The sequence below is a fragment of the Leptodactylus fuscus genome, chromosome 1, assembly GCF_031893055.1.
Source record: "Leptodactylus fuscus isolate aLepFus1 chromosome 1, aLepFus1.hap2, whole genome shotgun sequence".
NCBI classification, from domain to species: domain Eukaryota; kingdom Metazoa; phylum Chordata; class Amphibia; order Anura; family Leptodactylidae; genus Leptodactylus; species Leptodactylus fuscus.
Window position 1 is genome coordinate 277,277,447 of NC_134265.1, and position 23,078 is coordinate 277,300,524.

The 23,078-nt window shown below is 40.9% G+C and overlaps 1 protein-coding gene across 2 annotated transcripts in view; it reads right to left on the bottom strand.

Moving 5' to 3' along the window:
* The window catches only part of TBC1D9 (TBC1 domain family member 9), a 39,660-nt gene extending 17,229 nt beyond the window's left edge, over window positions 1-22,431 (bottom strand). For both annotated transcript variants that reach the window (XM_075287980.1, XM_075287979.1), the window contains exons 1-7: window positions 21,963-22,431; window positions 9,777-9,887; window positions 9,130-9,248; window positions 7,769-7,997; window positions 6,838-7,099; window positions 3,301-3,508; window positions 1,748-1,954 (exon numbers count right to left, since the gene is read on the bottom strand). In XM_075287980.1, the coding sequence (XP_075144081.1) occupies window positions 1,748-1,954; window positions 3,301-3,508; window positions 6,838-7,099; window positions 7,769-7,997; window positions 9,130-9,248; window positions 9,777-9,887; window positions 21,963-22,086 (1,260 nt within the window). In that variant the 5' untranslated portion in view covers window positions 22,087-22,431. The remainder of the gene's footprint in view (window positions 1-1,747; window positions 1,955-3,300; window positions 3,509-6,837; window positions 7,100-7,768; window positions 7,998-9,129; window positions 9,249-9,776; window positions 9,888-21,962) is intronic.
* Between the last annotated feature and the right edge of the window lie 647 nt (window positions 22,432-23,078).

The following is a 23,078-nucleotide window of genomic DNA, read 5'->3' on the forward strand; positions in this document are numbered from 1 at the left end:
AAATTGGAGTCCTCTTGTCAGCAATGTTCCCTCTAAGCCCTGGAAGCTGCTGAGCGGAACCGCTAGTGAGCTGGGCAAGGCTCCGTCAATGATGGGCGACCTGATGGCCAAACAGTACCACCAGTAGTAAACAAGAAAAAGCTAATCTAGTGTATAGCTAGTATAATGATCCTTCCTTAGTCACCCCCTCCCCCACACACAGATTGGTGCTGAGGAAAGTGACGGGCCGATCCGGCACTCAGGAGGACAGACAGCAATATGGCGGGTGCCATATTAAACAACCGTTGGTTGATGCCTGTCCTCCTGAGTGGATACCTCCCAACTTTTGAAAAGGGGACAAAATATGCAGCGCGCGCAGCGGCAAATTTAGCTCCGCCTACTTTTATGTTGACTCCGCCCACTCATTCATTTTTCACGTGCTCCCACACAGTATAATCCTCCGACAGTCACCCATAAATTATACTTTGCCCCTCTATATCTCCCCCAGTTTCATATACACCCTTCATCTGCCCCCAGATTCATCATGTCCCCCCCCCCCCCCATCTCTGCCCCCAGATTCATCATGTCCCCCCCCCCCCCCATCTCTGCCCCCAGATTCATCATGTCCCCCCCCCCCCCATCTCTGCCCCCAGATTCATCATGTCCCCCCCCCCCCATCTCTGCCCCCAGATTCATCATGTCCCCCCCCCCCCCATCTCTGCCCCCAGATTCATCATGTCCCCCCCCCCCCCATCTCTGCCCCCAGATTCATCATGTCCCCCCCCCCCATCTCTGCCCCCAGATTCATCATGTCCCCCCCCCCCCCCATCTCTGCCCCCAGATTCATCATGTCCCCCCCCCCCATCTCTGCCCCCAGATTCATCATGTCCCCCCCCCATCTCTGCCCCCAGATTCATCATGTCCCCCCCCCCCATCTCTGCCCCCAGATTCATCATGTCCCCCCCCCCATCTCTGCCCCCAGATTCATCATGTCCCCCCCCCCATCTCTGCCCCCAGATTCATCATGTCCCCCCCCCCATCTCTGCCCCCAGATTCATCATGTCCCCCCCCCCATCTCTGCCCCCAGATTCATCATGTCCCCCCCCCCCATCTCTGCCCCCAGATTCATCATGTCCCCCCCCCCATCTCTGCCCCCAGATTCATGTCGTCCCCTCCTTCATCTGCCCCAAGTTTCACGTTCCATCTCAGTGTACACATTAAACTTACCTTCTCCTCACTCCCCCGCCGCTCTCTCCGCGCCTCTCTCTCTTGCACACAGTTGTAGGCGCGATGTGACGTCATCACATCGCGTCTACACAGCGACTAGCCGGAATGCAGCAGCAAAGCAAGGAGCTGAGCTGTGACAGCTCCTTGCTTTAGTCGCGTCTGTATTCAAGTCAGATCTGTGTCCTCTGGACGCAGATCTGAGTTGAGTGCACGGGCGTTAATTCTGGCTGAGCGGGGCGGCTGCAATAGGTGAGCAGCCGCCCACGCGCGCACGCTATTGGGAACAGTGCTTGTCAGTATTGTATTGCTATCATCCTATCCTACTAATATTATAAATGTGAAAGTTCTCTATGTAAACACACACAACACCATGTCCATTCTTATTATCTGATCTCATCACTGCCAACAACACACAAAGTCGTGGGCAGAAGCTAGTATATCACATTACACACAAACAGGTACAGGCATGTATATTCATTGGAAAATAGAGCTAGTAGCTTGAGAAGAACAAGCGTTTATACAAGTCATTCACGTACTGTACCTCCTCTTCTATGCTGCTGTTGCTTCCAGCAATATCCTTATCAAAGTACATTTTCAGTGTAGTTTGCTGCAGGAAATCTGATATTCTCTGCACGAGAAAGTCTCTGTCCTTCAAATTGGCAAAGAGGAATGTCATTCTGTTCTTGGTGCTGATAGACAGCGGGCTGGGCAGGACACTGGAGCTGTCAGCCTTCTCTACAATTGTAACCTGCATAAAGGCAAAACAAGGAGATGGAGATGCTGAGAGCAACATGTACTAGAGTGGAAGAATGACACACATTTATCATTGATTGTAGTCTGGAGAATATAATAATACAAGGAAGGTAAAAATCTCATGCAACAAAATCTGATACTAAAAGCGAACCTCGAAGTCCACATTTGGATATTGTTTTCTTTATATACTGCTTGTCTAAAGTCTTATTATATTGTGACTGTTCTTTCTGTACCACTGGTTGGAAAGCTGCAGATTCTGCACAGTTGGCTGTCCCTCAGAGTATCAGCAAGCATGGACCGCTGAAAGCACTATGTGGGGACAGGACTAAAAGAATTGTGTCACAGGATTGCCAAATAGGGCCTCATAAGTCTCTTGGAAAATGAACAATGATATTAATTGTGCCAGACCGTGTTCCACATTTTTTTTTATTTTTTTTTATTATTTTATCATCAGTTTAACAGATTCCTTTAATGGATTAAAAAAAACAGATGGAAATGGATAGCTGTTTAAATAGAGAACAAATTATTTTTTTCTGACGAATGCAGAAGTATGGTATACTAAGTTTGTACAAAGAAAAAAAAATGTTTTATAACTAGAGATGGGCTTTAATATTTTCCATTCTAAAATATACTGTAGTATATTTGCACAAACAGGTTAACAGTAACCTTTACCTTACAAGAACATCTTAGCGCCATATTTTAATGGACCCTTAGTCTCTGCCCACTCATATGCCAATTTACATAAATACATTCATAGCAAGCATATCCTACAACCTGTAATTTCTTATGATACTGATCCAATTTCTAAAATAAAAGGCTGCTAAAAAGAAGCCTCCCTCTGATATATTAGTGAGGCTGTGCACGACTTCTCAGCCGATACGGAACAGAATTTTACATATTCCTCTTCAGTGCCAAGTGGTTATAAATACAGTTTTGTAATTATTGGAGCCGGTGTCATATTATCCAGGTATTTATCCATAATATGCACATGTGTTATCTACCATACTATTCATCAATACATAGCAGAACGCGTTCCAAAAATCTGCTTACAACTCAACACATAATATGAAGATCACTGGCATGAAGCCTTGGAGATATTGAGGTTTCACTTCTTATATAAATATAATTAGATCAGGCAGATCAGTGTAATAGACCATAAATGACAACTGGATTAAATGGGCTGGAAAATGCTGCCGCCATATGACATTTCTGAACAGACATTTTCCAGGAGTGACAATCTTAATTACCAAGTAACATGCACGTGTAAATGGAGGCCATATCTCAGATCCTGGTCCTCCACAGTGCACACAATAGACTGTCTAGTTGTACAGTGTAACAAACCTCTCGCAGTGGGATGATCAGACTGCATAGGTTCTCTTCTTTACTAGTGAAGCAGATGTAATTTGTGGAAACAAACATTTGTCCCACTATATGTCTTTTACTGAAGGGTGTCCACAATGTACAGTCTGTATGTCCATCCAACTTTTCATCCTTTGGAAGACGGAAGAGGGTGCGATACCGTTCACTTTTGGCTCGAGCATCTAAATCTCTGTAATATAAAAGTAAAAGAAGGTTGCATGCATAATTTATAATAAATATATATATATATATATATATATATATATATATATATATATATATATATCTATCTATCAAAAAAAAAAAATTTAAGCACAAACAGAGGCCCTGATAATGATTTAAGATTTTTGGATTATGCCTGAACAATAAGCCCAAGTTACAGTTGAGGGCGAGCTCACATCTGCGCCCAGTCTCTGCTTTGCAGTTTCCATCTTCTGCCCAAGAAACTGGACAGGAGGTGGAAGCCCGGCAGTAAGTGCCCACCTGTGAGCATCTTCTGGTCTCCTCAGCAAAACTTTAGAACACACACACACACACACGCACGCACGCACGCACGCACGCACGCACGCACGCACGCTTCGCTTCTGCAACATGGGGCTTTAGCCTAAGGCTGCGGGCCCCCACGTTGTGGAAACACAGCTTTTTTGTTGCAGATTTTGCTGCATTTTTCTGAGCCTAGGCCAAGAGTGGATTGAGCAGAAGGGAGACGTATAAGAAGCTTCCTATATATTTCCCATTCCTTCTGTAGTTATTTTCAACTTTGGTTGAAATAAACCACAGCAAAATCCGCAAAAACTCTGCATTTCTGCAACGTGGGGCACAAGCCTTAGTCCTCCTGCATACAAAAGGCACGGATGTGGTCTTCACTGACATATACATTAAAAATGAATTGACAGGGCACAAATGCAGACAGATATATGACAGTTTTAGGACCTGCTCTATAATTTTCAGCTCTTCAATTTGGCCCAGATACACAGCCACAAAAAGAATGGCTGTATATACAGGTCCTTAGAAATGTATAGGTCTGTACTTTTATCCACAGTTGTAGATAAAAGAGTCTGGTCATGTGCATTACAGTTTACTAACTCCATGTGCCTCATAGTAATAGCAGTTAACCCCATCATGTCCCTCACATTAACCTCTGTGTGCTTCACATAATGCATACTGATATGAGAGAAATATGGAGGTAATAAATAAATATCTTCATTCTATAGCTCCTTTATTAGTACCTCCATAGGTCTCACATATCAGTAACCCTTATGTGAGCCACACAGGGGTTAATGTGGAGGGACATGATGGGGTTAACTGCTATTAAAGTGAGGCACATGGAGTTACTAAAACTAAAAGTAACTCCAAATGCCTGACATTAATAAGAATAGTTATTAAAGGGGGTTGTCCCATAAGGATCCTATCTATTCTGCTAGTTTGTGTGGATTTAAGACTTTTCCTAAATACACTGCTTCATCAAAACTGCTTTGTTTGGCCGCTATCTTAATTTATTCACTTCACTGTTGACACTGCATTTCTATGGCCACTGGGCTTATCTGCTCATTTCCCAAGTGAAGTAGCTGCCTGCTCTCAGGGGGAAGGGAGGGCCTGACAAGCAACAGAGCTCCTCAGATAGGGGAGGGGGGAGGTGAGAGCTCCGGGATTACTGTGCTGTCTATCTTCAGCTTTTCCACTGATCAGCCGGTTTAATTGAATTGGGCTGAGATAAGGAATTCGTTACCTCTGTATGTAATTCAAACGGACTCAAATCCAGCTATGCTACAGCAGTTTCCTCATCAGCTTTATACTGTGGTAATGCATTTACAGCCAATCCCTCATTACTGACTGCAAACATCGCAGATAGCAGAGCAAGTAAAACCCAGCCCACCAATGTGCCAAGAAATCCAGGAAGTGAAAAGAGCACAGAGCCCTGCAGGCTGCAGAACAAGGGTTATGGGAATACCCCTTTAACCCCAAAAGGTACCTGGTGTTTTTACTTTCACTTTGCTCAGTTTCCTCTCCTATTCAGGGCTGCAGATAGCAGGAGTTCCTCACGTGTAGCAGCAGGGTCCAGGGAGCCCTTATCCTGTGCAGTGAGAGGCTCACCTCTGATTGGTGGGCAGTGAGAGAAGGGGGCTTGTCCTACACCTCAGCTCTAGCAGAGCACTGAAGGGATGCTGTCTCTTAATTTAATGCATGAAGGATGCGGGCTGGCTGCTGTACCAGCAAAATATGCCTCGCGTGCCAGGGGTTGTGACCCCTGCAGTAGACCATTCATCAGGGAAAGCAAACAGACAATCTCTCCCCCCCCCCCAAATTTTTTTTATAGAATATATATATATATATATATATATATATATATATATATATATATATATATATATATATATATATATATATATATATCATCCCCAAAAGAATTTAACATTGACCTTAAAGAGGACCTTTTATGTCCTCAAGGACCTGAGGTTTTATATACACCACTAGAAAGCTGACCGTGCGCTGAATTCAGTGCACTGTTGCCTTTCCTGTTGTGTACCCCAGGGGAAGAGATATCTGTGCATTTACAGAGATCCCTTCACTGTCAGAAGGGTGTTCCTAACAACCTAGCTGGGAATGCCCCTCCTGACTGTACTGTCCATAGTGCTATAGTGACAGAGGGGGCGTTCCTTACCGCCCAGCAATGACGCTAAGCTGTGAGGAACACCCCTCCAGTACTAGTCTCTGGATGAGTACTGTCAGGAGGAGGGGGTGGGAGGAACCGCTAGGCGGTAAGGAACGCCCCCTTGTCAGTATAGTGCTATGAACAGTACAGTCAGGAGAGGCGTTCCCAGCTAGACTGTCAGGAAAACCTTTTTGATATTGAAGAGCTATCAGTAATCGCACTGATCTCTCTTCCCCCGGGGCACAGAACAGGAAAGTCGGCAGTGCACTGAATTCTGCACACTGTCGGCTTTCTATCAGTCTATAAACCTGCAGGTGCCCAAGGACGTAAAAAGTCCTCTTTAAAAGGAGCCATCTTTACAAGATGGCACTAGTAAGAGTTCTCCACAACAATAAAGCTTGACTTCCGATAGTGCCAGGCTCTCACTCACGCAGGTCAGGTAATCCAAGATTTTTGACTGCTTTCATTCACCATGAGGACAGTTGAACACTGCTACAATGGTAAGGGACCTGATAGGGACATACCTTTGACTGGAGTGACCCAGATCTGTGTGAGAGCCCATCCACTACTGGCACTTGCCATCTCTAATTGTTTTGGATGTAAGGGGTTTGGTGAATGGATTGTTCTTCATGGAAAACAACCCCTGAAAATGAGCCCTAACCAGTCTTTCAGAACAAAAACAATATACAATAAGACCCTGTCTAACTTTTGGGGAAACAAGGATGTGTAATATATACTTTGCTTGGGCAGGAAGGAGACAAACTGCTCTGATCAGTACAATGCATCATATGGTAACATGGAGAACACAGACTACCTTGGGGGTTTGACCACTTCTGGCAATATGTTCTCCCAGAACTTTCACTCACCTTTTTAAGGCAGATACTTTTTTGGGGGATTTCTTTTTTAATTTAGGTAGAGATCGATCCTGCTCAAACCCTTCATTGTCTAGAAGCTGCCTCATGGCTATGTTGGCAAGCTGCTCCATCAATTTGAAAGTCTCAGAGATGTTAAGAAAAACAGAGAAGTAATGTTCACTGGTGCGAGTGCTGACTTTAATCATGTCTGGGAGAAGCAAGGTAGCCGTCTTTTCTAGTTGTGTTATGTCAACCCATCGGATCACCAGCTTGGCTGAGAAAAGATGAAAACTTGTCAGCAACAAGAACATGGCCTACACAGAAATGTATATATATATATATATATATATATATATATATATATATATATATATATATATATATATATATATTTTATTGGCTTGGATGTGCTACTCTCTGCACTAATATTTATAATATAAAGATCAACATGTTTGGGCTTTTCCCCTTTATCCCAATAGAGAGTCAGTGATTATAATTTATAGTACTTTTCTAGGGCAACAAGCAGAAAGTGCTATAAGATATAGAAATAACCTATATTCAACCATTATCACTCCAGTGGTTAACCTGGAGCTAGTGGAGTATATGGCATACTATACATCATTCAAGAGACCACTGTAGCCATTCATTGGTGATGCATGCATGTAAGGCAATATACAGTCAGGGCATATAACCTTTTGCAATTTATTTTTATACAGTATTTTTTGCTTATGGGCATTTTTGTTTTAAATACCTGAAAAAAAATAAAATAAAAACATTTAAGTTTTTACATTAGCTGCTGGAACACACACACAGCTGACATTTCCTGTAGATTTCTTTTCAGCTTTGCTGTGTAGACTCAGACAGCATGACCAGAGGAGGTCATTACAGGGGATGAATCTCTTGGATTAATATTTGGAAGCAGACAGTAAATCCAATACACTACCTTCTTTCCCTAATAGGAAGGAATAGAAACAGAGGTGGTTGATGCTTAGGTACATCCATCCTTGACGGGGCACTCTGCCCTTCCAGTAGCTGCACGAATAGTAGTTCACCAACTTTTCTTCTTCTGGCATGCAGAAAAGCTTGTGGAACTTTACTATGGCCTCCTTGAACTTATCAGTGTCATCATCATCTTTAACACCATTGATTTTATTATACTCTGCAATGATACCCTGAAAGTAACAGAATATGCCAGTTATCAATTGACTGCTTTGTGGAAGTTTTTTTTTTTTTTTTTTTAACTCGTGTGTCATTTTTGTTGGGACCCACAACAAGGATCATAATAGACCCAATATAATGATACAGGATTTTCCAACCTAGGACCGTACCTGTAGTTTTCCCTCTTTCATGTCCTCCCCATGACATTTGTAACAAGCAGGGTTTTTAGTTGTTTTTTTTAAAGGAGAAGTGTATAGTTCCTTCCCACCCAGTATTCAAAGGGCATGATGCCAACTAGGAGTGGGCAGCCTCTCGCTACATGCACAGCTCTCCCTATTCTGATCTCTATGGGTTATGCAAGTATCAGAGCCAGGGTGCTTGGCTCCTTCTGTAATACCCACAGAAGTAATTGGAGAAAGTTGCACACAATGTAGTTCATGCAACTATGCCTCCCTTCTAGACATTGGTGTGGGTTCCAAAGCTAGTACCTAAATGTATCACACAAACTATCAGCTGTTAATGCAAGTGAAAAGTATTACATGGGACCATTCGTATTCATCCCTTTAAACCCCATATATACCCCAGATTTTTCTCTCAGTACTGAAGTTATGCAACAGATTGATCCCATTATGCTCCATGAGAAGATTAACACCACTATATTGATACCAATTTTTGATAATGTCTGGGCACCTTGGGTCAACAGGTCTCCCATTCATCTCCAGCTTTAGCCCTATGACTGGACTGAGCCCACACCATCTCCCCCCCCCCCACACACACACCTCAGATGGACCCCTGGGTGTCACTTCCTGCTATCCAAACCCACTGTAGCATGATTTCTCTTTCCTCCCCCCCCCTTCCTGATTCCAGTGGATTTTTGTTTTTATTTTTTCCTTATTCTCCTCATATCTTCCTTGTATGTTACCTTTTGATATTAAGCCTGATGTTTGATGCCTTCTTTCTGACAATTTATGACCAGTTACGTTTGATATGACGTGTACTACGTTCATTCTGGTTATTGTAATTTAATAAACACTTTGAAACTAAACCCCAGATAAGGCCATTTATATGTTGAGGCATTTACAAACCATTTAATCCATAACCAAACCGCTGTTCACCAGACTGCACCCAACATATATGTTTCATTACCTGGATCTTTCCTTTGACAAATGTAGTAATGTCATTTTCGTTTTCAAAACAGGAAAGTGTCTGAAGCAGGTTGACCTCTAGCCATTCCCAGTGCTCAGTTACCTCCCTCCGAGAGCCTCCTGGACACAAGAGAAGCACAATGACATTAGTTTTGTTATATCTATTCATAGAACACCTACGTTGGAGTCTCCACACCTAATCAGTTCTTGTGATCCATCAAAAGATCTTACGAACAGGCTAGATTGGGTCAGTTAAAAAACAAAACAAAAAAAAAAAAAAAAAAAAACACATTTCAATGGGTTTTTAAAAGCATCAGTATGTGCGAGTTTGGACCATTTCAACCATTTATGTGCTCTTCTGGACAGAGAAAAGTCAGACTTGCAGCACAATCAGATTACCAGTGGATGACAAAGATTCTCACTCTTGTCTTTGTATAAAATATTTAAATATTTTCTTCTGTGACCTGTGTGGCCTAACGTTGAGGGGCAGCCTGTCTTGGCTTAACCCTGTAGTTTCTTTGAGCCTGTTAGCTGCAGTGTTGATCCCCCCCCTTTTTTTTTTCTAGCAAGCACCTTCACCTTGGACAAGCTAGTAGTATTTATCAGCCAACACCTACAATGTTACATATAATGTACTAGGCTTCTTACCACAAGCAATGGTCCAGTATGTAAGGGTGTCTGGAGTTTGATACAGGATACGATAAGGCGCTACCCTGGCACTGGAATCCAATACAACATCCAGGGTCCCGACCAGCAAACCTGCAAAATAATCAGACCCTGAGTTTTTGTACATAACATGAGTGAGCAGCATTTACATATGTGACTGTTACCATCATCTGAACTATAGCATTCTTCTGTACTACAAGAACACAAGGAACTTAAGATTTTGCTACAATATCAGGAAAGACTAAAATAAAAATAGGATAGCTAGAGAAGGGCAAAATATACTAAGTGTGAAACTTGTGCAGCTTTACAGAAGACATTCAAGGGGCCTCTGTCACCTTAAAGGGGTTGTTAGAATCAAATCCTCCATCTTTGTATTTTGTCAGCCATCTTATACAATTTTATATATAAAAGGTTATAAGTATGTCTGTTTAGAGTCCAAGAGACCCTTTGGGTTATAAGGAGCAAGTAGTGTTAATGAATATGCTATGAATCATTATCTCTGTCTTAAGGGCCTCACTTTTGGAGATGTTTGGTATAGGTCACTTAGGGTGTGTGGAAACAGGTTCTATAGCCTATTGATTGTTAGCCCCAAGGCTGGAGTGGTCTGACCAGTATGTAATCTTATCTCTCTTGCTGTGATTATATATATATATATATATATATATATATATATATATATATATATATATATATATATATATATATATATATTTTGTGAGATGTTAGTTCAAACATAAGTATTTTGAAACTTTCTGTTTCATGAGAAAGTTCATCCCAGTTTGGAAAGTAATAATGAGATGCAGATTACATTAGGTCTTATCCAATAGTCATGTGCCAGGTTTATGTTATAACTCTACAATAGTCCAACCTGCTCTTGTCTGTATTGTATTTAAACTACCTTTTTCACCATTAAATTAGAACTCACTTGATACACCACCAGGTGTGTGTGTGTGTGTGTGTCTTCTCCAGGCCTGATATTTAATTTGGAACTCTGCAACATACTCTATTATGAGTACCCCTTGATGTCCCTAGCAGTGTATTCCCATGTACATAACTTTTTAAATTTGTAGGTAATTAAGTTGAAAAATGTTTAATTATATTTGCAAAAACGTTCAGAGTTTAAAAGAGTCTCTAAATATCTTGTGGTCACAGTCTGTTGTCTTGATCGGTTTCCACTGGATAAGACTATGAATGCAGGACCTTTCTAAGGTCAGAAAATCCACCATGATTTCCTTATTGTGGCTGGGATATCTTCTGATACATGTAGTGTCAATGCCTGATAACCCAGCTACAATAAGAAAATCATGGCTGAGTTCCTGACAAGTCCCAGATCACAGAAAGTTTCTGCATTTGTGGTCGTATATATGATTATATTCATGGGAATGCCCCTTTAAGTGTGTGCGTGCATGTGTACATCTGAGTATACATATAATTTAGGCTGTCGATCAGTTAAAACAAAGTAATTCTGCTGTACATATTGACATGAGCATATACAGTACTCTAAAATATAAAACTGACGAAAGCTAAAGTTTTTTTTCTCCCCTCAAATGGCCTCATATTTATAAATTGGACATAATGCTTTTATCTGCCACAGTCCAAAAGATCACATGTAAACGCAACTGGTATTGAAGGCCTTAATTGTATTGAAAGCTCCTAGGTTTGTCACTATAGTTGTATTAGGGCCCGTGCACACGGAGTTAATGCGCGCGCATTTTAGCATAATACATGTGTAAAAAAATAACACTCCCATTGACCTCAATGAAATTTTTTTATTTTTATTTATTTATTTTTTTTTACACGTGTAAAAAACGTGACGCTCTTTTTGCATGTTAACTCTGTGTGCACAGGCCTTTAGAGTTTGTTCACATGGTGGAAAATGGATTCTGCATGTGAACATAGTTACCTAGCTAGCAAAAAAAAGAAGCGAGCGGCTCCCATTGAAGTGAATGGGAGCCGTTTTGGCAAGTGGATTTTGAGGCAGATTCCACGTCTAAATCCGCTCCCAAAAAACTCTGAACTAGCCCTTACACCACGCTGTAATAGAAGTCAATAGATTTTGCTATACACTATAAGACCTTAGTATTGCAGTGTACTGCATGGCCAATCTGACCTCTACAGGGTTCAATGCCCCTAGGGGTCCAAAAATAAAAGTAACCAAAAAATTCTAAACACCTCTTTCCCAGATCTCACACACATGCTATCTCCACTCATAATTACCTGTACTATTAAAATATAAAAGTTATTTATCCCATAGGATTAATGCCATAGTTTGGAAAAAAAATTGCCAAATGGCTTTTTTTTTTTTTTTTTTTTTAAACATTTCGTCTCCTAAACAAAACTGAATAAATGGAGACCAAACCATCAATAAAAAACTACATCTTGTCCTGCATAGAAAGACAGCTGTAAGAAATTGACACTATTTTTCCTTCCCTAACGCCACCAATTTTTTTTTCCAGCTTCCAATGCACAGCATGTTAAATGATACCATTACAAAGAACAATTTGTTCCACAAGCCATTATTTGACTATAACATATATATATATATATACACATATATACATACATATACACATACACACATACCGTATTTTTCGGACTATGAGACGCACTTTTTTTCCTCCCAATATGGTCTTATGGTCCGAAAAATACGATCTATATATATATATATATATATATATATATATATATATATATATATATGAAGAGCTCAACGGAAAAATGGCCTAAGTCCAAAAATCAATATTGTGAGAAAAACGAAATTTAAAGTTTTAGCCTAAAGCAAACGGGCATTATTGTGGAATATATCTATCCAATGTAATCAGCTAATGAACACCGTTAATCCTAATCATAAATTGTATTATTTATTAAAAAAATTGCAGCTTCATGTATATATTACATATACACATACATACACACACACGCTTATAACAAAAGTTGCACGACATCTAACAGGAGTACCTTCAAAGCTGTATAAGTTCCAAAATTTAATACAAAAATTGCATAACAGAAATAAAGGCACATCTTAAATATGGCTTACACATCGAAGGCGCTACAGCACACGCATCTTTATGGTTGCCGCAGCAGTTGGCTTAAGTGCAATCTTATGCTAATATCGTCAAATATACCGTAAAAATTATTAAACGATGAATAATTACCTGCCTCCCTTTTCGGCGCTAAATATGTGCAAAAGTCGATTTAGAGCCTTTTAAACAATAAGACAAAGTTTTTACACTAATATAAACAGATCGGAAGTCACAATTTCAATGAAAAAATGACCAACGAGAGTGAAGTAAGTAAGTTTGTATTGGACTTAGGCCATTATTCCATTGAATGTAAATTCTTCTGCATTGAAATATATGGACTTAGGTCATTAATCCTAGGTACCTTGTAAACCCAATGCATAGAACGAGGTACAAAGAAGCTTTCTAGGTAATAATTTGAAATATGACAAAATGTGGACTTAGGCCATTTTTCCGTTGAGATATATATATATATATATATATATATATATATATATATATATATATATATATATATATATATATATATATATATATATATATATATACACACACACACATACATACATATACACATATATACACATATATATATATACATAAAAAAAAATTAGTTTAGTACTTAAGGGTTAAGGAAACCCTTTAAATATACATATAATACATTATACATAAAATATTATGCATCTCTTATAACCTTCATTAAACATCATCTCTAAACATCTATAACAATGACTCTTTTCAATATATAATAACCAAAGTATAAAACCCCAGTTTCCTGAGACGTGTTCTAGCAGTCGAAGTGTTTGTAAGCTGGCTTGCGGAAGAATTATGAAAGGTGCAGAGTAGGTTTCTGGCACTGTGTCAGCAAGACTCATTCACTGCTAGGCAACAAGAAGGCTCATGAATTGCTTCATTAGGAAATATGACCTAAGCATAAAAGCAAAGTCTTCAAGGTCATAACCGTAAAGCACGTGGTCTGTGGTCATTTGGTGGCATATTAGTGGAGAAATTAGATTTCTTTTGTCAGGAAAATCAATAAGAGGCTCAAATATTAACAGTTCCTGGCTAGAGAGAGTCTCATGATAAAAATATTGTTTACAAGAGACAGAAATAAAAGTTTTCCTAAAGAGAAGTTAATGGGATTTGAAACACTAACCCAAAAACAAAGACAGGTTACACACAAAGGACAAAAAAGGTAGACATACTGCCAGGTTTTCCTCTGAACATAACCATGCTTAATAATACAACCATGCTTAATAACACAACCATGCTTAGACCTTTCAAAAGTCAACCTTTTTTGCGTCCCCCAGATTTTATTTATTTCATTTCTTTTTAACTACTATCACCCATGAACAGAATGGGCCATCAGTATCCAACCGGTGGGAATAACACCTGCATGGATCAGCTGATCTGACTGTGTCTTGGCACTAGGCGCTACCTCTACAGGCCAGAAGCCACTCTGCAAGAAATAGTTGTAGAACTGCAGATCCCCATCACCACTGCTATACAGTCGACAGAGTTGCATTTTAGCCTTAGCTTCAACTTCCAGGACAGCCAGATTAGCTGATCAGTGCAAGGTCAGGGCGGTCGACCCCACTGATCAAGTCTGATCGGAACACACACACACACACACACACACCAGAAAACCCCTTTAAAATATTGATGAAACATTGTTTTTAATAGGTTTGGGCTACAAACTGCCTGAGTATAGCTATTAGTCAGCCTAAGAAGTGAATGCTGCGGTAATGACCCACTACCACCGGTGATCAGAAATTTATCATCTATCTACAGGACTGTTCATGGGCCAAACTTTTCTCTACCCCAGACCATCATGGCTTCTGACAGTAACCTTTTCTCTACCTCAGGTCACCAGGGATGCTAACATTAACCTCCTCACTGGTCTGGACAACCATAGTTGTAGAAATTAGTTCTCTCTTTGCCTTAAACCCAAAAGAGGTTACCCGTTAACTACCCTAGTTAACTATGGGAAACTGACACTAAACAGCAATATTCCTCACAGTTTTGGATTAAGTAATTTAGAAGGAACAGCATCCCTAAATTGTAGGTTACCATCAACAAATACTGAGAGAACATTCCCTACCATGTGAGTAAGGGAACTGGAAAAGTATACAGTGTTATTTTTTTTTCTTATGATTTATTAGATACAGATAATATGTACAAAAAACCTGGACTACAAATACAGACATATCAAGAATTTATTTGTACAGTGTGTGCCTGTGTACCATATAGGCTTATGTCTTGTGCTCTCCAATCCCTTTTTCTGTTCCCTACTGAGCTGAGTAGCACAACCATTGTACTTCCACAACAGCGTCAGACAAAATGAGCTTCAGAACAAGTATATCCTCAGGACCCCTTCAAACAGGGATAGCTTGAGTGCCTCCTTAACACTAATAGTAAAAATACACCCAGAACGGAGGCAGACAAAATCTATATAATGTATTGTGGAGAGGAGTCATTCACTAACCATACTAGTGAATGACTAATTCTGAGGCTTGGATTGCTACATATACACGTACAAATATATCACACAATTCATACATCCATCTAGTGTGTGATTATATGCATTATATCGAAGAGAGTATAATGGAAGACAGACTTTTGGAAGGAGACTTTAGAAAAACAGGGTGCTCCCATCACAAGTTCATAAGTGTTGCTTAACTAATGCCCAAGTCTAAATTAAGAGAGATGTGACTAGTGTGATGCATACTGTAAAGAGGATTACACAAAAAGATTCCATATTTCTCAAGCAACATTTATGTGTGATGCAAAATCAGAATACACAGCGTTCACAGAATGACATGCAATTTCCCCATTTGCAGTAGCTATAAAAACTTTTAGAAAGGTTTTGTGCACACATCAGATAGTAAGAAAAACTTCTATTCCATAATAATAAATAATATTATATTATTATTATTATCTCCTTCCTCAAGAGAAACCAGCTTCTCCACACTGTTGATTTGCCACAAATGCCGAATCCATCTATACACTGTGTCCAATGAAGATCAAGCAGGTGTTTGTGATCCACTATATGGCCCTCAAAACACTTATTTACCTTCAGTTGGGTACCTCTCAGAACAATTGAGTATCTATCTGCTGAAGGATAACTTCACTTTCCTCAGGCTCTGCTGGGTCCATTTGTCCATTCTTCTAGTCCTCCATGAACCAGAAGAACAGACACCATTCAGTAGTGTGAACCTAGTGTCAGCAGTAAGCAAACATATTCTTGTATATACTGTAACTAGAAGCACATTTAATAAAGTGAGCAGGTTAGAGGATAGGATCAGAGCACCCCTCTCACTAAGTTTTGGTGGACCCAAATTGTCTTTGTAATACACATATGGTCATTCACCTGTTTGACCTCCATATGATAGAACATTTCTCCTGCAGCAGCTCCTGCTAGGAAAATACCTGGTCGGCCATGGCTTTCCATGGAATCCCTGAGAACTCTTTTGAAGGAGTATTCCCATCTTGAGAAATGATTGCTAAGATAAGTAAACAAACAAGAGAATGTCTCCTTTAAGGTCCGATGTTGTATGAATGTCACGTGTACAGAATTATTCTATTCTAGCATTATATGTGTATAACCTGAGTCTATGCATCACCACAGAGGTCGCTTCTAGGGAAACTGCCTCCATACACTGCCATAAAGGACCTGTGCTGAGACAAGCACTCTACGCTACTGCTTACACGCCACATCCAGCACCGAGATATAAAAGAGAAGTTGAGGCTTTACAGCTGGAATATGGTTTAATACGGAGATTAAATACTTCTTGGAAAAAAGATGAGCAAACTGTGGTTCATCAGAAATAGGAAGAATATACCCTTTTACCTCTAAGTTGAGATCCCTGTCTGCTGCTGTATCTTCCAGGGACATTTTCTCAGAAAAGAAGGTAACGGCAACCATTAAGGATGGGAGCAGAAATTCATACCCACTATGTGGCAACTAGAGCCCTTCCCAAAAAAGTCTTAAGCTGTCCATCTGCAGATTGAATGCTTTTTATGGCAGTCTGAATGAGACCAAAGCTACAGACTATGCTATTTAAACAAAAAAAAAACAAAAAAAAAAAAAACATTCTGCAGAAGGTAGTAGTACAATCCTGTGGTAGACTTGGATCTCTCCTGATGTTACATTAGGTAGTTAATGTTTATCACATTTCCTAATATTTTCTGAAAGCCAGCAATGCCCTTAGCATAAGGTTAACTTGTAATGTAAAATGCTGTGACAAGCCCTCTTAGTCTCCATGTAATACATTCATCCAAGACAAGAGGACCATTGAGGAACATTTGGTGTATTTCACAGTGATCAAACTGTAATTGTTATGGAAAGGTTCCAGATAAAAACACAGCTCAGATTATATAAGAGCTACCATTCCTATCAGATCACGGATTCATTGCTCATGGTGTTCTAACATATAATTGTTTTGAATGAGTGCAGCCACTCACAGCCGGACCCGGTCTATGGTTTCCGTCTTCTGGCATGCAGAAGACGGAAACCATAGAACGGAGACCCTGAACGCAGGTGTGAACCTAGCGTAAGGCTTGGTTAACACATCAGTATGCCATCAGTCACTCTGAATTCCGTTTGAGACTTTAAAACGGACTGATGCACATACTGATTGTATACTGACACCTTTTTATGCGGATAGCAAATGCTGTCCATCCCCTAGAGGACAGATAAGGGGATTAAAAGTAGAAAATTGTAAACAGTAGAGATAAGGACATTTATTATATGTCCTTATCTCTACTCTGTTTACAATTGCTACTTTTAATCCCCTTATGCTAGGTTCACACTAGCGTTCGGGTTTCCGGTTTGAACTTTCCGTCTTCTGCATGAACAAGACGGAAAGCTGTCATAGCAGATCCGGCTGTGAGCGCCGGTGAGCGTTTTATGCTCTCCGCCGCAAATCTGTTTTTTTAAAATTGGACACAGAGTACTGCATGTCCGATTTAAAAAAACAAAACAAAGTTTCGCGGAGGAGAGCATAAAATGCTCACCGCCGCTCACGGCCGGACATCTTTCATACACATTCAAATGAATGGGTTTGAAAGAGTCCTGCAGGTTTCCGTTTCCTGCCTCTGTTTTGTGCAGGAAACGGAAACCTGCAGAACGGAGACCGGGCGCAGATGCCTTTATCTGTCCTCTAGGGGATGGACAGAGTTTGCTATCAGCATAAAAAGGTGTTAGTATACAATCAGTATGTGCATCAGTCCGTTTTAAAGTCTCAAACGGAATTCAGACGGACGGATGGCATACTGATGTGTGAACCAAGCATAAGATTTCAGGATCCAGGTTATGATTCTAAACATCTGATGGCTTTCAGGAAATTCATGCAGTACCCAATTATACCAGATGAGATACCCCAATAAAGGCCAAGAGACAACTTAGAAATGACAACACAAAAACCCATGTATTAACAGTGCACCCTACAAATGGAGCGACACGGTCTCTCTGGAAAAGTGTGCCAGGCGCAGGACAGGTTGTTTAAATTGTTTTTTTTTAAAAAAAAAAAAAAGTGCTGGAAATCCTTCGTACAAGAGTCATGTCCTTGCATACTGTAAATATCCACCACTTTAAAAAATATTTGTATATTTGGACAAAAATTATGCAAAGAATACATATGTGCCTCTTGACCCACAGGTCCTTTCTTACAATTTATTAGTATCTGGAAACTGGTAAATATAATGGTAAATGTTATTCATAATGCAATTGTATCATCCAGTTAATAGAGGGCATCAATATTGTGTTGGTTTTAAACACTTTACAGCTAGTTTGAAATGGGTCTACATTATTCTCTCCCCCCCCCCCAAAAAAAAAAAAAAAAAAAAAAAAAAATAGAAATAGTCATACCATTAAAAAAACAACAACAAAAACAAAAACCTTTAGTACTGTTGCATGCATAGATTGGGGTTGTGGGATACCTGAGAGCTGATTAATCCTTTGACTGACATCTATAGAGTACAATCAGAACACATCAGGTTATCTTCATGACTGGTAAAGTCAGCTTTACTATCTTTGAACTACTGTAGGCAGCTTCAGGCTATCCTATTAGGTAATGTGCTAATATTTCTTCTAGACACATTGCATTGTGACAAAAGATACATTACAGACTGGATCACAATACAATAGATAAGTATTTGCCTGTAGGGAAACTCATGAGAATCCAATAATTGTATAGAAAACTATCCATTTTAGTAACATAATAGTGTCCTACACCACTTATGAAAGATTGAAGAAGAATCTACAAGAATGTGATGTAAACTGTCTTATGCACTACAAGTTCAGGTCTCTACCATGTATGCAGGGTAAATAATATGCTTTCATACAGCCTGGAAATCCATTTGCACATCTACAAGTGGCTCTTGTTTGAAATTTAGTGGAAGAGTAAATTTCACCCAATACACACCTTTCTCCCATCTCAGTATAACAAATCTGCTGTAGTTATGACATGCTGTGGACAAGTTCATTGCAGGTTTTTACCACAGCAGTTGTTATTGTTATTGTCATTATTACAGTCTATTTGTATTTTATAAATTCTGTATCATGGAGAACAGTGGCTTAAAGAGGACCTTTCACCACTTTTGGGCACAGGCAGTTCTATATACTGCCAGAAAGCTGACAGTGCGCTGAATTCAGCGCACTGTCGGCTTTCCCGATCTGTGCCCGGTGTGAAGAGCTTACGGTGCCGGTACCGTAGTGCTCTATGGTCAGAAGGGTGTTTCTGACCATTAGCCAGGAACGTCCTTCTGCCTCGCGGCGCCAATCGCGCTGTGCTGTGGAGCGGGGAGGAACGCCCCCTCCCTCTGCTCACACAGCTTGTCCGTAGACTAGCATTATCAGGAGAGGGAGGAGGGAGTTCCTCCCGGCTCCACAGTACAGCGCGATTGGCGCCGCGAGGCAGAAGGACGTTCCTGGCTAATGGTCAGAAACGCCCTTCTGACTGTAAAGCGCTACGGTACCGGGACCGATAGCGCTTTACACCGGGCACGGATCGGGAAAGCCGACAGTGCGCTGAATTCAGCGCACTGTCAGCTTTCTGGCAGTATATAACACTGCCTGTGCCCAGATATGGTGAAAGGTCCTCTTTAAGTCGATATAGTAAAAATATTTTGGACATTATACACTAGCAACAACAGTTCAGTCATATCCCATAATCTGTGTGAATAGGTTATTGGTGTCCCTAAGGCTTGTTGTGTTGAGATCCAAAGCTAAGGAACTAATACTCAAATGGATTTTAGCCAAAAGAAAAATATGCATCAAGCCATAAACATTATAAAAATGTCACAGACTTACTTCAACGCTATTGGCATGACAAACAATTGGCCAGCATGCGTGTCATTGTTCATTGATTCATGTGGCCATATCCAGCATTTAGGATTAATTCTCTCTCTACTCTGATATGTGGCTAAGTAGTGGTTACCAACTAGGCCTACTTCACTATAACCCAACTTTCCTAACATTTCCTTTCCACTTAATTTCATGTCTCCATTGATACTTTGATCATTTTCTGGATTCCTGACCTCAACTTCTCTCTGGATTACCCTGTGCTTACAGCCTGAGTTTTGAACCAATCCTGACGTTTCTTATCTGTGAATTTTGGCACAGCTTTAAGGTTTTGTCCTGGCCTTGATTACAATTGTCCTTTTACTTCTCACTCATTTTTGGACACTCAATTCTGACCTGTGCTACTGTCTGCCCCCACCTGAAATCTAGGGACAGTCACAACAAAGACCAGATCACTACAACAACCAGCAAATCTTTAGATTCTGCTATTCTAAGTGGCTCAAGTCAAGCCCCTGTTGGAGACAGCTAGTTACAAGAGGAAGAGATATTGAAATTTCTGTTTTTTTTCCCCTGGCCTATACAACCCACCTTCCTCTACCTGATTTTATAACACTTCATTATCTAAAGCCTGGCCCCTGTCTTATCAACTTTGTGTCTAGGATCAATAGTGTTAACCTCTAAGAATAAGTAGCACTAGTCCTGCTTCTAAATATGGCTAGAGCTACATAGATTGTAAGCTCTTGCGAGCAGGGCCCTCAGTCCCATTGTGTGAAATTACGTTCTTTGCTATGTATCTGTCTGTATTTGAACCCTACAAATTGTACAGCGCTGCGGAATATGTTGGCGCTATATAAATAAAATGTATTATATGGAAAATTTTACCCAGGACAAAGTCTGTTGTGTTGCCCTGCAATTCCTTCACTAGTCTTAGTGAATGGAGTCGCACTGAGACCCCAACTTCTAATCACAAAAACATTGAGTATTGTATGATTTTTTTTTTTTCTTTGTGATTAGCAGTTGGGTTCATAACACCCTTGGGGTTGGAATGCAGCTCAAATTTATAACATTAATGAAGGAGTCACAGGCGATCTTGAGTTGTGAGCAAAGTCGCTGCATAGCCCTAGCCTGTAAGTGACCAAAACAGATGTAATAAGCAGTGGAATTTTGGTCCTGTACCCTTGTAGGAAACAATACACTGCATTCTAAAACACGGTTTTCATCTATTAGCATTTTCTATCAAACTATAAGGAGTTAGTATTTTATTATATTTGTCTCTCCAGTATGTGTCCCATAAGTGAAGACACAAACCTCTGGTCCTCTATGTACTGTAGAAGATACATGACCAACCTCACACACTACTGTAATATTCCCAAGAAGGGACAGCCCTTGAGCATGTTGAATAGCAAAACAAGAATGGCAGCACAACAAAGACACCATAAGGAGCCCTGCTACAGTCTGACACCAGAGAACACAGGCCTGTTATCAGATCATGGACCATTGTCCACAAAGGATGCCCACCTTATGTAAAGGACTGTCACTGAGACCAGAGTAATCTCTGTAGGAGGTTTACAGGCCTAGATCAGATAGATAGAGAGATAGAGAGATAGAGAGATAGAGAGATAGAGAGATAGAGAGATAGAGAGATAGAGAGATAGAGAGATAGAGAGATAGAGAGATAGAGAGATAGAGAGATAGTAAACATAACATGTAAACAAGTAAATACACAAATCTAGAAGAGATCCACACACATACATTGTAGCTAGAATTGTGTAGCACTGCTATATGGCAGGTGTATGGGCTTTTCTGGGGTCTGTGTTTGGTTTATGGCTAGACAGAAGTTCTTACCAGCCAGCCCCCCTCCTCCTCGGGTCCCATGCCCTTTTCTCCTCTGCAGTATGAAATAAGGATTGGCCCTCTCTGTGATCCACAGGGCGTTTGCCAGCAGCACCTCCTCCGGGTTCACCCACATGGTGTGGGGCACAGAGGGCAGTGGTCTCCTGGGCAGTGATCCTCAGATCCCCTCCATGGCCATGATGAGCTGTTATTATGGAGCTGAGCAGGGGGCAGTGTCCTGAGGCAGCATGCCGTCTGCCGGCCCCAATAATACCAGTGTCCTTCCCCAGCTGTCAGCAGCTCCTGGAGGATGGAAGGCAAGGTGGATCCGACTGTCAGCAGAAGAGCAGACACATCCCGGCACTCATCCTCCTATATATAGACCGGGCACAGCCGCGTCCTGCCGGCAGACTATGGGCAGGAAGACGCGGCCAGGTGTAGGACATTAGAGGAGGGGTCTCTGTCCATGGTACTGCACTGTCAGGAGCCCAGCATCTATACTGTGTACTAGCAGCAATGTAATCATGACACGGATGAAGGGGAGGAGAATGACGACGGCAGATGGGGGCCGAGCCAAGTCTGGGCAATGACATCAGAGGCAGCAGGGAGCGAGCACAGCACTAGTACCTGCGGCCTCCTCATGTACCTGCACACCCGGACCTCATGTTACACTGCCTCCTGCTATACACCCGGCTCATCTTATACTACCTCATATATGCATCCGGACCTCATCTTCTACACCCACATGTGTCTCCTATATACACCCGGCTCATCTTATACTACCTCCTATATACACCCGGCTCTTATACACCCACACTGCATTCTACTATACACCCGGCTCATCTTATACTACCTCATATATACATCCGGACCTCATCTTATACACCCACATGTGTCTCCTATATACACCCGGCTCTCATCTTATACACCCACACTGCCTCCAGCTATACACCTGGCTCTCATCTTATACTACCTCCTATATACACCCGGCTCTTATACACCCACACTGCATTCTACTATACACCCGGCTCTTATCTTATACCGCCTCCTATATGCACCCGGACCTGATCTTATACACCTACATATGTCTCCTATATACACCAGCCTCTTATCTTATACTGCCTCCTA